The sequence below is a fragment of the Gopherus evgoodei genome, chromosome 1 (genome assembly GCF_007399415.2).
Source record: "Gopherus evgoodei ecotype Sinaloan lineage chromosome 1, rGopEvg1_v1.p, whole genome shotgun sequence".
Lineage (NCBI taxonomy): Eukaryota > Metazoa > Chordata > Testudines > Testudinidae > Gopherus > Gopherus evgoodei.
The window spans coordinates 202,855,374-202,869,528 of NC_044322.1; the positions used below are offsets into that span (position 1 = coordinate 202,855,374).

At 45.4% G+C, this 14,155-nt stretch overlaps 1 protein-coding gene across 8 annotated transcripts in view; it reads left to right on the forward strand.

The window, feature by feature from the left end:
• CMSS1 (cms1 ribosomal small subunit homolog) overlaps positions 1 to 14,155 on the forward strand; it is a 383,107-nt gene that overhangs the window by 356,760 nt on the left and 12,192 nt on the right. For all 8 annotated transcript variants that reach the window (XM_030583094.1, XM_030583121.1, XM_030583148.1 and 5 more), the window contains exons 5-6: positions 6,899 to 6,958; positions 11,148 to 11,250. In XM_030583094.1, the coding sequence (XP_030438954.1) occupies positions 6,899 to 6,958; positions 11,148 to 11,250 (163 nt within the window). The remainder of the gene's footprint in view (positions 1 to 6,898; positions 6,959 to 11,147; positions 11,251 to 14,155) is intronic.

The following is a 14,155-nucleotide window of genomic DNA, read 5'->3' on the forward strand; positions in this document are numbered from 1 at the left end:
ACTTGGTTTCTGGCTGCTGCAAGCTGTAGTTACATGGTTTTAATCCTTTCTGGGTTTTTTGAGGTTTTGTTAATGTCCCAGTTCTGCAGGTTTGGTGAAAATAGTCATTGACCCACGACATGTATTTAGTTTCCGTTTGAAATTGGAAAATTAAGAACTCTGTCCTTCAACATCTTGCTCTGAATTATTTAACATTATTTAATCATTAATATGAGTTACTGTATTCAGGCTGGCTAGGCCCTCATTAGCACAAATAATGGCAAAGATTGATTACACAACTACCCTGAAGGACTGAAAATGGGCAGCACCAAAAATAGACATTTAGAGCTGTGAAATTACTCCTTCTAAAGTCTTTTCTACGCTGCCCTTTGGACTCATTTAGTATTGATAGCTTCACCTTTGGAATTAAAACCGCAGTTGAAACCTTAGTGTTTTATCCTACAGTGCGGAGGAGGTGCATCTTGTAAATAAAAAAACCAAATGTATAAATCAAAGACTGATCCTGCAAGGTATTGAGTACCCTCACCTCCTCTTAGACACAGCCCCTAAGTAAACAATTAGGAAGTGATTTTAATACCAGGGGTCAGATTCTGAATTCTGGTGGTATAATCCTAAAACTGCAGCAATAGAAAATCCACCACATGGAGGGTGCAATGATGGAAAGCAGCTTCCTTCAGTAATTTTAGCTGGCAGGGCTTCCGCTGTGCTCCAGCAATAAATTAAGTCTGCCTTCACATCCACCCTGTCAGAAATGGTGAAGTGAGGTTGGCAGCAATAACATAGCCTCTGCTTTGTTTGAATCTGAGTGCTTCCCCCCTCGGGTGCCTGGTGATCAGTTGACAAGAGATAGCTTCTGGGGTTAATTTGGTCCAAAACACGCTAGTGGATAGACTGAGGTGTTAAGTCGTGGGAGCCCTGGGTGCGTGGGACCCTCAGAATGTGCCGGTACTGAGAGCATGTGGAGTTGGTCGACGCTACGCCCGGCTCATGCGACAGGTCATGGTGTCCGACACCATCAGGTGATCCGGAGACATCTATATGGAACACATCACAGGACACCGTCAATACCAGGTTGAGTAATTGAGACCGCTGACCAGGGAAATAACCCACTTCCTTCCCTGATGAACCAAGGAACTCACCCCACCCATGGACTTATTCACTACACTGATACTGACTTGGACTTTTAATACATTCCATGGGTAGCGTACCAGAGCCCACTTATCCACTGACGCTTTAAAAACTCCCGCACCCCAATCTGGGTCTGTGCTGGTTATGCGATATGTATGTATATTGTGATCCTTGTAACCAATAAACTCCACCAGAGAGGTCCTTTGGGGCCACCTGCCTGTCCCAAGTCAGGATAAAGGAGGAGGGTTGGGCGTGGGGCTAGCACTCCACCTCGTAAAAAAAATCAACCAGCTACAGAAACGCCAACAATAGAGACAACAGAGACTTTTACCCTGGAAAAAGAACGGTCTTCAACTCGAAGATGCATGATGCTGGGTGGTAAAAGCCATGAGGAAGCCACTAAGCCGATTACCCTTCTTGCAGCCAGGAGGATTACCATAGGCACATGGAACGTGAGGACCATGTACGAGTCAGGAAAGACGGCGCAGGTTGCAGCTGAGATGAGGAGCAACAACCTGACCCTATTAGGCATTAGCGAGACAAGATGGACGCAAGTGGGACAGAGACGACTGTTGACAGGAGAGCTGTTGCTGTATTCAGGACATGAAGAGAGTGACACATCCCACACACAGGGAGTAGGCTTCATGTTGTCCAAGCAGGCAGAGAGAGCACTGATTGGTTGGGAGGCACATGGTCCCAGGATCATCACAGAACTAAAATGAAGAGGATTAATATGAATGTTGTTCAGTGCTACGCTCCAACGAATGACAGCGAAGAGGAGGACAAAGATTATTTTTACAACAGACTTCAGAAAATATTAGAGATTCTCTCAGACAAAGACATCATCATCCTTATGGGAGACTTTAATGCCAAAATTGGACCTGACAACACAGGATACGAACAAGTCATGGGAACCCATGCTCTGGGAGAGATGAGTGAGAATGGAGAGAGATTTGTGGATCTGTGTGCACTTAACAACCTGGTCATAGGAGGTAGCATCTTTCCTCACAAGCGAAACCACAAGAGTACCTGGGTATCACCAGCAAGCATGACAGAAAATCAGATCGATCATATCTGCATTAGCAAGAAGTTCAGAAGATCCTTGCAGGACGTTAGAGTTAGAAGAGGAGAAGATGCGGCGTCCGACCATCACTTAGTGGTGGCCAGATTGAAGCTGAAGCTGAAAAAGAACTGGATAGATGCGTCAGACAGAAGAGTGAAGTACAATGTCAGCCTTCTGAAGGACCATAAGACCAAGGAAAATTTTGGACTGATGCTGAAGAATAAGTTTTCAGTATTACAGGATCAGTCTGAGGAAGAGGAAGACAGTGTACTAAACAGATGGCAGAAAGTGAGAGAGACACTTAGGTCAGTATGCCAGGAAGTGCTTGGAATTAAGAAACACCAGCAGAAAGAGTGGATCACAGCAGAGACCTTGATCAAGATAGAAGACAGAAAGAAGAAGAAGGCATCAGTCAATAACAGCAGGACTAGAGCAGCAAAGGCCAAAGCTCAAGAAGAGTATGCTGAAGCCCATAGAGCAGTAAAGAGGAATATCAGGAAGGACAAGAGAGAGTATGTGGATGAACTGGCAGCAGAAGCGGAGCAGGCAGCATACAGCGGTAATATGAAACAGCTGTATGATACTACCAAGCGACTGTCTGGAAAGTTCAGCAAGCCAGAACTTTAAGCCGTTAAAGACAAGCAGGGAAAGTCTATAACAGGAATAGAACAACAGATGAACAGATGGGCGGAGCACTTTGAGGAACTTCTGAACAGACCAGCACCACCAAATCCACCAGATATCAACCCAGCCAACGAGGACCTCCCAATTAATTGCGATAAACCAACCAGAGATGAGATCAGAAAAGCCATCACCATGGTGAAGAATAGGAAGGCGGCTGGACCTGATGACATCCCAGCAGAGGCCCTGAAAGCAGACCTGGATGCTTCAGTGGAAATGCTGTATCCCCTCTTTGAGAAGATATGGGAAGAAGAAGTGATTCCAGTAGACTGGAAAGAGGGATATCTCATCAAAATCCCCAAGAAAGGAGATCTTACCAACTGTGCCAGTTATAGAGGAATCAGACTACTGTCGGTGCCAGGGAAGGTCTTCAACCTTGTCCTCTTAGAGGGAATGAAGGATGCCGTCGATCCACAGCTACAAGATGAACAGGCAGGTTTCCGGCAGAATAGATCATGCACGGACCAGATGGCAACGCTTCGCATCATAGTCGAGCAGTCTGTGGAGTGGAACTCCTCGTTGTACATCAACTTTGTTGATTATGAGAAAGCGTTCGATAGCGTGGATCGAGAGACCCTCTGGAAGCTCCTTCGGCACTACGGCATCCCAGCAAAGGTGGTCAACCTGATCAAGAACTCATATGACGGTATACACTGTAGAGTGATCCATGGAGGGCAGCTTAGTAACAGCTTCCAGGTTCAAACTGGAGTCAGGCAAGGATGCTTATTGTCACCACTTCTCTTTCTCCTCGTCATCGATTGGATTATGAAGACATCCACCTACGAGCGTAGGAACAGAATCCAGTGGACATTGTGGACCCAGCTTGATGACCTGGACTTTGCTGACGACCTGGCACTCCTTTCGCACAGTAAACAGCAGATGCAAGAGAAGATCGACGTAGTGGCAGCCACGTCATCACAGGTTGGCCTCAACATCCACAAGGACAAGACCAAGATCCTTAGGATTAACTCCATCAGCAATGACCCAGTCACACTGAATGGAAGCCCCCTGGAAGAAGTGCAGTCCTTCACCTACCTAGGTAGCATCATTGACCAGCAGGGTGGCACAGACGCAGACATCAAAGTAAGGATTGGTAAGGCAAGAGCAGCCTTTTTACAGCTCAAGAACATCTGGAGCTCCAGAGAGCTGTCTTTGGCAATAAAAATTCGACTGTTCAACTCCAATGTGAAATCAGTCCTACTGTATGAAGCTGAAACCTGGAGGACAACCAAAACAACCATAAGGAAGATCCAGACCTTCATTAATAGCTGCCTCAGAAGGATTCTCCAGATCTGCTGGCCAGACACCATCAGTAACATCCACCTCTTGGAGAGGACCTGTCAACTCCCAGCAGAGGAAGAAATCAGAAGGAGAAAGTGGGGTTGGATAGGACATACACTACGTAAGCAGCCAACTAACATCACCAAACAGGCACTGCGGTGGAACCCCCAAGGCAAGCGGAAAAGAGGCCGTCCAAGAAACACCTGGTGACGCGACCTTCAGTCTGATAGCAAAAAAATGGGCTATACCTGGAACCAGCTAGAGCGAATGGCCCAGATAGAGGACTCTGGAGATCTGTGGTTGGCAGCCCATACCCCGATTGGGGTGATGGGCATGAGTGAGTGAGTGTAACCAATACCTGTAATCCCTCATAACTCAAGCCTGGTCCCAGATGTATAGTACCTTCCCTCTTAACTTGTCTATGTTTAATCTTAAACATTAACTTTAATAAAAATTTTAAATCTGTTCTGTTCAATGTTTAAACAAGAAACATGCTGATAATTACATGTACATCCACAATCAAAATGCTTTCTCATGATCACATAATACTAATTATTTAAAACTAGGGGAGAGAAACAGAAGGATAGCTGTTAAACTGGCAAGTGAAGCTCTGGTCTGTGATTCAGCGCAAGTTGTTCTGTATTTGCCACTTTGGAATACCTCGGGCTAGAATTTTATGCCATCCTACTTTAAACCAAATTCTTAGAGGGGCACCACAGTTACAGTATCAGAAACAAACTGCCCATCCTTGATATTTTGCACAAATCATGTGCAGCCATGTACCTTTTGTGTCCTCTCATTGAGGTTTTCAGATTGACACCAAATTGCCTTTAACTAACACGTAAGGTATTTTACAACAAGTGATCAGAGAGATTTTTTAATCCAATAGTTTTATCATTGTCAGAATAAAAAAATATTTAATCTACATGATTACGGACACATTACCAAACATACCCCTCCTAAAGATATGCTTCCTAGAGCGCCAGGTTTCATGCAGCATAATGATGGTGCAGTAGGGTGTATCTGGAAGTCTGTGTTAAAACTCAGAGTTTGTGCGTTCTCGCAAAAAGGAGGAGACCAATGGTCATTGACATCTATTAGTTTAACTGAATGAGGATTAGCGGCTGGGTAAAATTTGGCAGATTTATATCTGAGATGGAGAGAGTGTCATCGAGAGAGTCTCCTAGTGAGGATGGGGAATTAAAGTGCATGTCAATACCGTAACTCCTCACTTAACGTTGTAGTTATGTTCCTGAAAAATGCAACTTTACGTGAAACGATGTTAAGTGAATCCAATTTCCCCATAAGAATTAATATAAATGGGGGGGTTAGGTTCCAGGGAAATTTTTTTCACCAGACAAAAAACTGTATATTATATAGATATACACACAGTATACATTTTAAACAAACAATTTAATACTGTTCACAGCTATGATTATTGTGAAGCTTGGTTGAGGTGGTGAAGTTAGAGGGTGGAAGAGAGAGAGATATTTCCCAGGGAATGCCTTGCTGCTAAATGATGAACTAGCACTCGGCTGATCCCTCAAGGGTTAACACGTTGTTAATGTAGCCTCTCACACAAGGCAGCATGAATACGAGGGAAGGGAGACAGCATAGCAGACAGAGACAGACACACACCTTGTGTGTGGGAGAAAGAGAGAGAGATGCACACTGCCCCTTTAAGTAAGCTGCTGCCCCAAGCTCTCTCTGTCTCTCTCCGTCAGTGTCCCCTCCCTGCTCTATATGGAGAAAGGGTAAGTGGGGTGCAGGAGCAGGAGGGAGGGAAACACCTTGACATTAGCCCCCTCCTTCCTTCCCTGCACAGCAAGCAGGAGTCTCTGGAAGTAGCTCCAAGGTAGAGAGCAGGAGCAGCACATGGCAGTGGGGGGAGGGACAGCTGAACTGCTGATTGCTAGCCTCCTGGGCGGCTACACACAGGGAATTTAGGGAACCGGGGAGCTGATGGGCGGGTGCCAGTCCACCCCGGTTACAAGCCCCCACCGGCTAGCTGCAACAGGCTGCTGTTTCTGCAAGCAATGGACAAAGCAGGCGGCTGCCAAACAACATTGGAAGGGAGCATTGCGCAACTTTAAACGAGCATGTTCCCTAATTGATTAGCAACGAAACAATGTTAACCGGAACGACTTTAAGTGAGGAGTTACTGTATTTATATAACTGTGATTGAGCATAATTTACAGAGTTGTGCAACGTGAAAGTCCAGAGAGAAAAGTAACTCCACTGATAAGAGGATGACCCACATCTTACTTTTATTCTATCCCATCCTGATTGTTTTAGTGACTCCTGAATGTAGGATTTGCTGTGTTAGATTGGACCACTGGTCCAGCCAGTCATAATGGTTCTGGCTGTGGCTTCTGATTGATGCCACAAAGGCATGTGAAAACCCTCCATTATCTATGTGGTCAGTTGTGTAATGCTATATTTACCGGGGGTGAGGAGAGAAAAACATTCAGATAATTGAGGAGGGAATTAAAATTGTGTTGATAGATTTTACCATGATTCGGTTAACCAGTTCACAAACTCATTGCTGTTGCGTAGTGGGGACCACGAAACTCTGCCTTTCCAAAGGGCAATCCACATAGTTTTCAAAAAATAAGCATTACTTGTAGATTTAATCCAAGAAGGATTTAATAGATATACCTAGTGCTGTACTGTAAACTTATGAATATACTCAATTGTTCTGTTGCAAATCTGTCAACAAAAACATTTTGTCTCTTATGGTTTCAGATTCCTGTTTCCTGCCATCCAATGACCTCACCCACAGTTTTTCTTCATACCTGAAGGAAAGTGAGTAAAATATTGGTCGCAAAGAGAGTGAAGTTTGTTTATAAACAAATTTTTAGTGCAGTATTCAAGAGAAAATAGAATCCTCATGCTACACACAAGATAGTATGCATATCTGCCCATTTAAGAACATAAGAACGGCCATACTGGGACAGACCAAAGGTCCATCTAGCCTAGTATCTTGTCTTCCAACAGTGGACAATACCAGGTGCTCTGGAGGGAATGAACAGAACAGATAATCATCAAGTGATCCATCCTCTGTCGCCCATTCCCAGCTTCTGGCAAACAGAGGCTAGGGAAACCATCCCTGCCCATCCTGGCTAATAGCCATTGATGTACCTATCCTCTGTGAATTTATCTAGTTCTTTTTTTGAACCCTGTTATAGTCTTGGCCTTCACAACATCCTCTGGCCTGGAGTTCCAGAGCTTGACTGCATTGTGTGAAAAAATACTTCCTTTTGTTTGTTTTAAACCTGCTGCCTATTAATTTCATTGGGCAAGACCAGTGATGAGCTGCCAAAATATTAACAACTGGTTCCCTCCTGCTCACCCCATAAGGGGGTTATGCCCCCCCCAGAACTCCTGCCCCATCCAACCCCCCACGTTCCTTGACAGCCCCCCCCGGACCACTGCCCCATCCACCCCCCTTCCCTGTCCCCTGACTGCCCCCTGCCACCCCATCCAACCCCTGCACCTTCCTGACTGTCCCCCCCCGGGACCCTTGCCCCCATTCAATCCTCCTGTTCCCTGCCTTCTGACCACCCCGACACTAATCCACCTCCCCAACTCCCCTGCCCTCTATCCAACACCCCCTCCATGGTCCCTGACCCCTTACCGCACTGCCTAGAGATGGGGGCCAGGCCGGGCCACTCAGCTGGGGTTGGGACTGGAGCCGGGATGCTCCACCAGGGCCGGAGTCGGGGCACTCAGCTGGCCAGAGCTGAGTTGGAGCCGCGACGCCCGGGGATGGGGTCGGGGGCCAGGCTGGAGTCGTGCGGCGCCTGGAGCCCTCCTTGCACCCCCACCTCCCCTGCCCCAGCTCACCTGCGGGAAGCCGCTGCTTCCTCCTCAGCTCTCCCAGGCTTCCTGCGTGAACAGCTGATTCGTGGGAAACTGGGGAGGGGGAGGAGAAGCCTCGGGAGCGTTCAGGGGAGGAGGCAGAGGCGGAGTGAGGTGAGCTGGGGCTGCGGGAAGGGCAGGGAGCTGCTGGGGCTTTTGTTAAATTTAAAAGCCCTTTTCGAACCACTTGTCCCTCGTGGGACAACCGGTTCTAAAAGGGCTTCTAAATTTAACAACCGGTTCCTGCAAACAGGTGGGAACCAGCTCCAGCTTACCACTGGGTGAGACCCCTAGTTCTTGTATAATTAGAAGGAGTAAATAACACTTTCTTATTTACTTTCTCCACACCAATCATGATTTTATAGATCTCAATCATATCCCCCCTTAGTTGTCTCTTTTCCAAGCTGAAAAGTCCCAGTCTTATTAATCTCTTCACATACGGCAGCCTTTCCATACCCCTAATAATTTTTGTTGCCCTTTTTTAAACGTTTTTCCAAGTCCAATATATATTTTTTGAGATAGGGTGACCACATCTGCATGCAGTATTCAAGATGTAGGCGTACCATGTATTTATATAGAGGCAATATGATATTTTCTGTCCTATTTTCTGTCCCTTTCTTAATGATTCCCAACATTCTGTTCACTTTTTTGACTGCTGCTGCACATTTGAGTGGATGTTTTCAGAGAACTATCCGTCATTTTATACATATAGTTGGGATTATGCTTTCCAATGTGCATTACATTGCATTTATCAACACTGAATTTCATCTGCCATTTTGTTGTCCAGTCACTCAGTTTTCAGAGATCCTTTTGTAGTCTTCCACAGTCTGCCTGGGACTTAACTATCTTGAGTTTTGTATCATCTGCAAATTTGCCACCTCACTGTTTATCCTTTTCTAGATCATTTATGAATATATTGAATAGACTGGGCCCAGTACAGACCGCTCTATTTACCTCTCTCCATTCTGAAAACTGACCATTTATTCCTACTCTGTTTCCTATATTTTAACCAGTTACTAATCCATGAGAGAACCTTCCCTCATATCCCATGACTGCTTACTTTGGTGAGGGACCTTGTCAAAGGCTTTCTGAAAATCTAAATACACTATATCCACTGGATCTCCCTTGTCCACATGCTTGTTGACCCCCTCCAAGAATTCTAGTATATTGGTGAGGCATGATTTCCCATTACAAAAATCATGTTGACTCTTCCCCAACAAATTATGTTCATCTATATGTCTGACAATTTTGTTCTTTACTATAGTTTCAACCAGTTTGCCCAGTACTGAAGTCAGGCTTACTGGCCTTTAATTGTGAGGATCACCTCTGGAGCCCTTTTTTAAAAATTGGCGTCACATTAGCTATCCTCCAGTCATTTGGGACAGAAGCTGATTTAAATGATAGGTTACGGATGACAGTTTGTAGTTCTGTAATTTCACATTTGGGTGCTTTCAGAACTCTTGGGTGAATACCATCCTGGTCTTGGTGATTTATTACTGTAGTTTGTTCCAAAACCTCCTCTAATGGTGCCTCAATCTGGGTCAGTTCCTCAGATTTGTCACCTAAAAAGAATGGCTCAGGTTGGGGAATCTCCCTCACATCCTCAGCCGTGAAGACCTATGAAAAGAATTCATTTAGTTTCTCCGCAATGGCCTTATCGTCCTTGACTGCTCCTTTAGCATCTTGAGTGTCCAGTGACCCCACTGGTTGGTTAGCAGGCTTCCTGCTTCTGATGTACTTAAAAACATTTTGCTATCGCTTTTTGAGTCTTTGGCTAGCTGTTCTTCAAATTCTTTTATGGCCTTCCTAATTATGTTTTTGCACTTCATTAGCCAGATTTTGTGCTCCTTTCTATTTTCATCATTAGGATTTAACTTCTACTTTTTAAAGGATTAAAATTAATCTTGACCTTGAAATATTCATAAATTCAGTTATATTACATCTTTTATGTTTCTGCATGTGTGTATTCTGCAAGATTATTATTTTGCATCAACATATTTTAGTTTTTCTTTTAAATAATATTTGGGAAAATATTTCTTAATATTTGACCACACTTGGTTAAATATGTAAGGCTATGTCTATGCTTACGGTAGTGTGTAGAGTACATACAATGCACGCCCCCCTTAGCATGGGTATAAATAGCAGTGTAGATGGTGAGGTTTACGTTAATAAAGACATGCCAGAACCTTATGGCATATGCCCTACATGGATCTCTACATGCCCAAGCAGTGCCTCCCTATCTACACTGCTGTCTTTAGCAGTGCAGTGTTCCGCTGCCTCCTTGCTGATGGAGACTTTCCCCACCATAAGGAAAGACTCTGGCAGTGGTGAAAGGCTGGGAGAGAAGGGGGCAAGGGAGCAGAGAGAGGCTCTGGCAGCTCCCCGCTGCTGGGGCCTTTCCCTGCAGCAGTGAAAGACTCCTGGCAGCGTGGGAAGGCTCTGGCAGTAGGGAGGCAGCAGGAAAAGGCTCTGGAAACTTTGTGTAGCTGGAGTCTTTCCCCACTCCCTCCCCCCTATCAGAACCTTTTGCTGCTTTGTATAGCTACACATCTCAGTGTGGACTCAGTTGCGTTTTTCACTGTGTGGTGTAGCTATGCATACCCTATATATCGCCACCTGTGTAGACAAGGCCTAATTATGTTGTCTTAATTTTATTGTACCATTTCTACCTGTCCCTGTCTACTAGTAATGGGAATTTTTATTCTCTCCTGTCCTGGTTAAGCAGATCTACTTTCACATCCTTGTGGTACAGTTGCAATAAATGTATTCCATTTAACAATTGTTCTATTAAAGCACTACTATAAATCAAATTGCACGGCAAATTTCAGGTCAAATGAAGTCGATGGATTTGTGCGTGTTTATACAATGGCTGCATTTTGAGCCTTTTGTAACCTGTTTTCTAATGTAACCTATTTGATAATCATATTTCATTCTTTGGTACATGAGACATTTTGTTTGTTAATTTTTTGGAAATATCTTAATTTACATATTTTACAAACTGAGATTGTGAAGTAGTGTGTTGTAAGTATATGCTTTCGGCAGGCAGCTATTCATCATGTACTTGTGTAATTTAACATTGCAATATGTATTTAAGTCATAGCTTTCTCTGTGTATTTTGTATTTCTTGTTGCAGTCTGTCCCAAATGGGCTAAACTTCGAAAAAACCACAAGGAGAAGTCGTCTGTGCTGATGCTGATTATCTGCAGTTCTGCTCTCCGTTGTTTGGAGCTCATTAAGTATGTTGAAAGCAAATGTTATGTTGAGACTGGCACCCGGTCAGAGGTTTTGCCTGGAACCCTAGACATAAAGGCAAAACTGAGACAATATCCTTTGCTAGCCAACAAAATTACTGACTCAACTGATGCAATATCCTTCACTCCTCCAAAGTGTGGTACTGTGGTATTTGGTTTAGACTAAAGTAGAACTTAATAACTCAGCTGCATAGATCTACTGTTTTTGTTACAAACCAAAAGTAAAGTATAGTTGCTCTTAGAAAGACATTCAGCCTATTACACTTAAGAACAGATTAAGTGCATAAAAATGCATAGCTCAACACTATCATTTTGAGTACGCTGTCAGGACATTTCTATGACAAACTTCAGTAGAAACACAGGGCTCTGGGACCTCTATGGAGATCAGTGTGTCTGGCCTGTATTATTGTTTCTCGTTCTTTTCAGGTTGGCAACCCCTTCTTCACTATAAAAGTAAGAGTAAAGAAAATGTATCGGTGATAATAGATGGTAATAAAATTTTCAGTGCCTCACATCCCCCACCCTGCTTGGATTTTGTGACTCTGCTTCCCAGGGTCACTTTTCACTGGTTGAGAAACACTGGTCTGTGTAATGGCCTGTTTTCGCCTGCTTGGAATACTAGGCCTGCTCTGGAGGGTGTGATTCTGTCACTCGTTTTACACCGATTTACAGAGAATAAGCTTTATTTTGAATTCTGTCTTCTGTGTTTTTGAGTCTTTAGGCTGCACTATGGTTACATGTACAATCTTTTCTCTGCAACCATGAGGGCTAGAATCCTTTTTTTTTTTTTTTTTTTTCCTGTTGAAAGCTGAGAGTTTCCTAACTTCATTAGCTTGGCCTTAAAGAAAAATACTAACTACTGTGACACTGGTGATAAAATATTGGCTGCTCCATGAAGCCAGGGTCTTCACAAATCCAGCTCTGTTTGCAAGACTGGCACAAGGAACATTTTTTCCCCTCCCATAGCTTAGACACTCTGGATGTACTTGCAGTTTTTCTAGGTGACCGCGCCCTAATGCCTGTTTCCCTAGCTCCTGAAGCCATAGGGTGGAAATCTGGACGGGAGCAAGGAGCTATTTCAGTCCCCCCAGAGTTGCTGATGTCTGTGCACTGTGTTGTTGGTAGGCTAAAGGGCAGGTTGCGGGAGGGAAGTGTGTGACATGCACTGACTGGAGTGTGTATCTTCTGCCCCGTATTCTCTCTGTTAGTTGTAATTTGCATCATATTTGTGAGGGCCAGGGGGAAATGTTTGCTGGTGACTGAGAGGGAGATGTGTGGAGGTTTCTGCCAGCTTTGAGCTGCCTGATTACTGGCAATGTTGCCAATATCAGAGATGCCAACGTCACGAATGTATGTATTTGAGAACAAATTGTACCTTTTTGCTTTTTAGCGGGATAAGTGCTGTTTAACAAATCAATGTTGTTCTTCGAGTGCTTGCTCATGTTGATTCTATTTTAGGTGTGCACGCACCAACGTGTGCTCCCATTGGAGATTTTTGCCTTAGCTGTATCCATAGGGTTGGCAGTGGTGCCCTCTTAGTGCCATGTTCATGCATCGATATATTAGGCGTCGCTAGCCCTACACCCTCTCAGTTCCTTCTTACTGCCTGTGGTGGTTAGTTGGAGCACCTTTCCTTCGCCTGATAGGGGTTAGCAGTTCTTCTACTTCAGTTTTCGAGCCTTAAGGCCTTGTAAATAGTTTGTTTACCATAGTTAGTAAGTCGTTAGTTAGAGATAGCGTCCCAGCGGGGACTTTGCCCCAGGTGGGGCATGCCTCAGTCTCTGGGTTTTAAGCCCTGCTCTGACTGTAGCAGGCCTATGCCTGTTAGTGACCTCCATAGCGGCTGCCTCAAGTGCTTGGGGGAATTGCCTGGGAAGAATCAAGTGTCGCATCTGTGAGAACTTTTGTCCCAGGACTCAGAAAGAGCGAGACATCCATTTGAGAGCTCTTCTCATGGAGGCTGCTCTCTGCCCAGCATCTGAGCCTTCCCAGCCAGACTCTGCCCCGATCACCTTGGCGTCAGTGTGCAGCACACCCCTGGCACCAGGCTCTGCCCGGCACCGCTCCCCGTTGCCGATACCTAAGAAATGGTCGAAGAAGAGCGACTCCCTGTCACCAAGCAAGAAGGGCAAAGGACCCAGTTCAGACCGTCAGCCCACACCAGAGCCACCTGGGGACACTTGCCCGATTGGGGCCCTGTAGCCCTCCTAGGGATCTGCCACTGACTCCAGGGAGCGGTAGGGGACCCAGACTAGTGGCAGGGCTGACACCTTCCCAGGCTCTCCTGGGAGAGCAGAGGCCTCTACCAGTGCTGCCAGCACCACACGTGTCATGGGACATGGCAAAGGCTCTCGGTGAGTGCAAGCCAGCTGTATAGACCCCCCCAAAGGGCAGGCGAACGATGCCAGTCTCTAGAGACAAGACAGCGCTCTCAGTTTCCACGCCCCAGGTCACTGTCTTCTGCGGGACATACTACATCGCCAGCACCATGCTCACAGTCTCCACCCTCTTGATGCAGGTCGCCTAGGACATAGATTCTCAAACTAGGGGTCGGGATCCCTTAAGGGGGTTGCGAGGTTGTTACATGGTGGGTCACGAGCTGTCAGCCTCCACCCCAAACCCCACTTTGCCTCTAGCATTTATAATGGTGTTAAATATATAAAAAAGTGTTTTTAATTTATAAGGGGAGGTCGCACTCAGAGGTTTGCTATGTGAAAGAGGTCACCAGTACAAAAGTTTGAGAACCACTGGCCTAGAGGAATGCACTGGTCACTGTATCGCTGGCACCAATCATCCTGCTGCCAGCTGTCTCCTCAGCGCAGATCCACATCTCCCAGAGAGTCGGAGTGGTCTCTGTTACGGTACTAATCCCCCAGGTCCCGGCACTGAT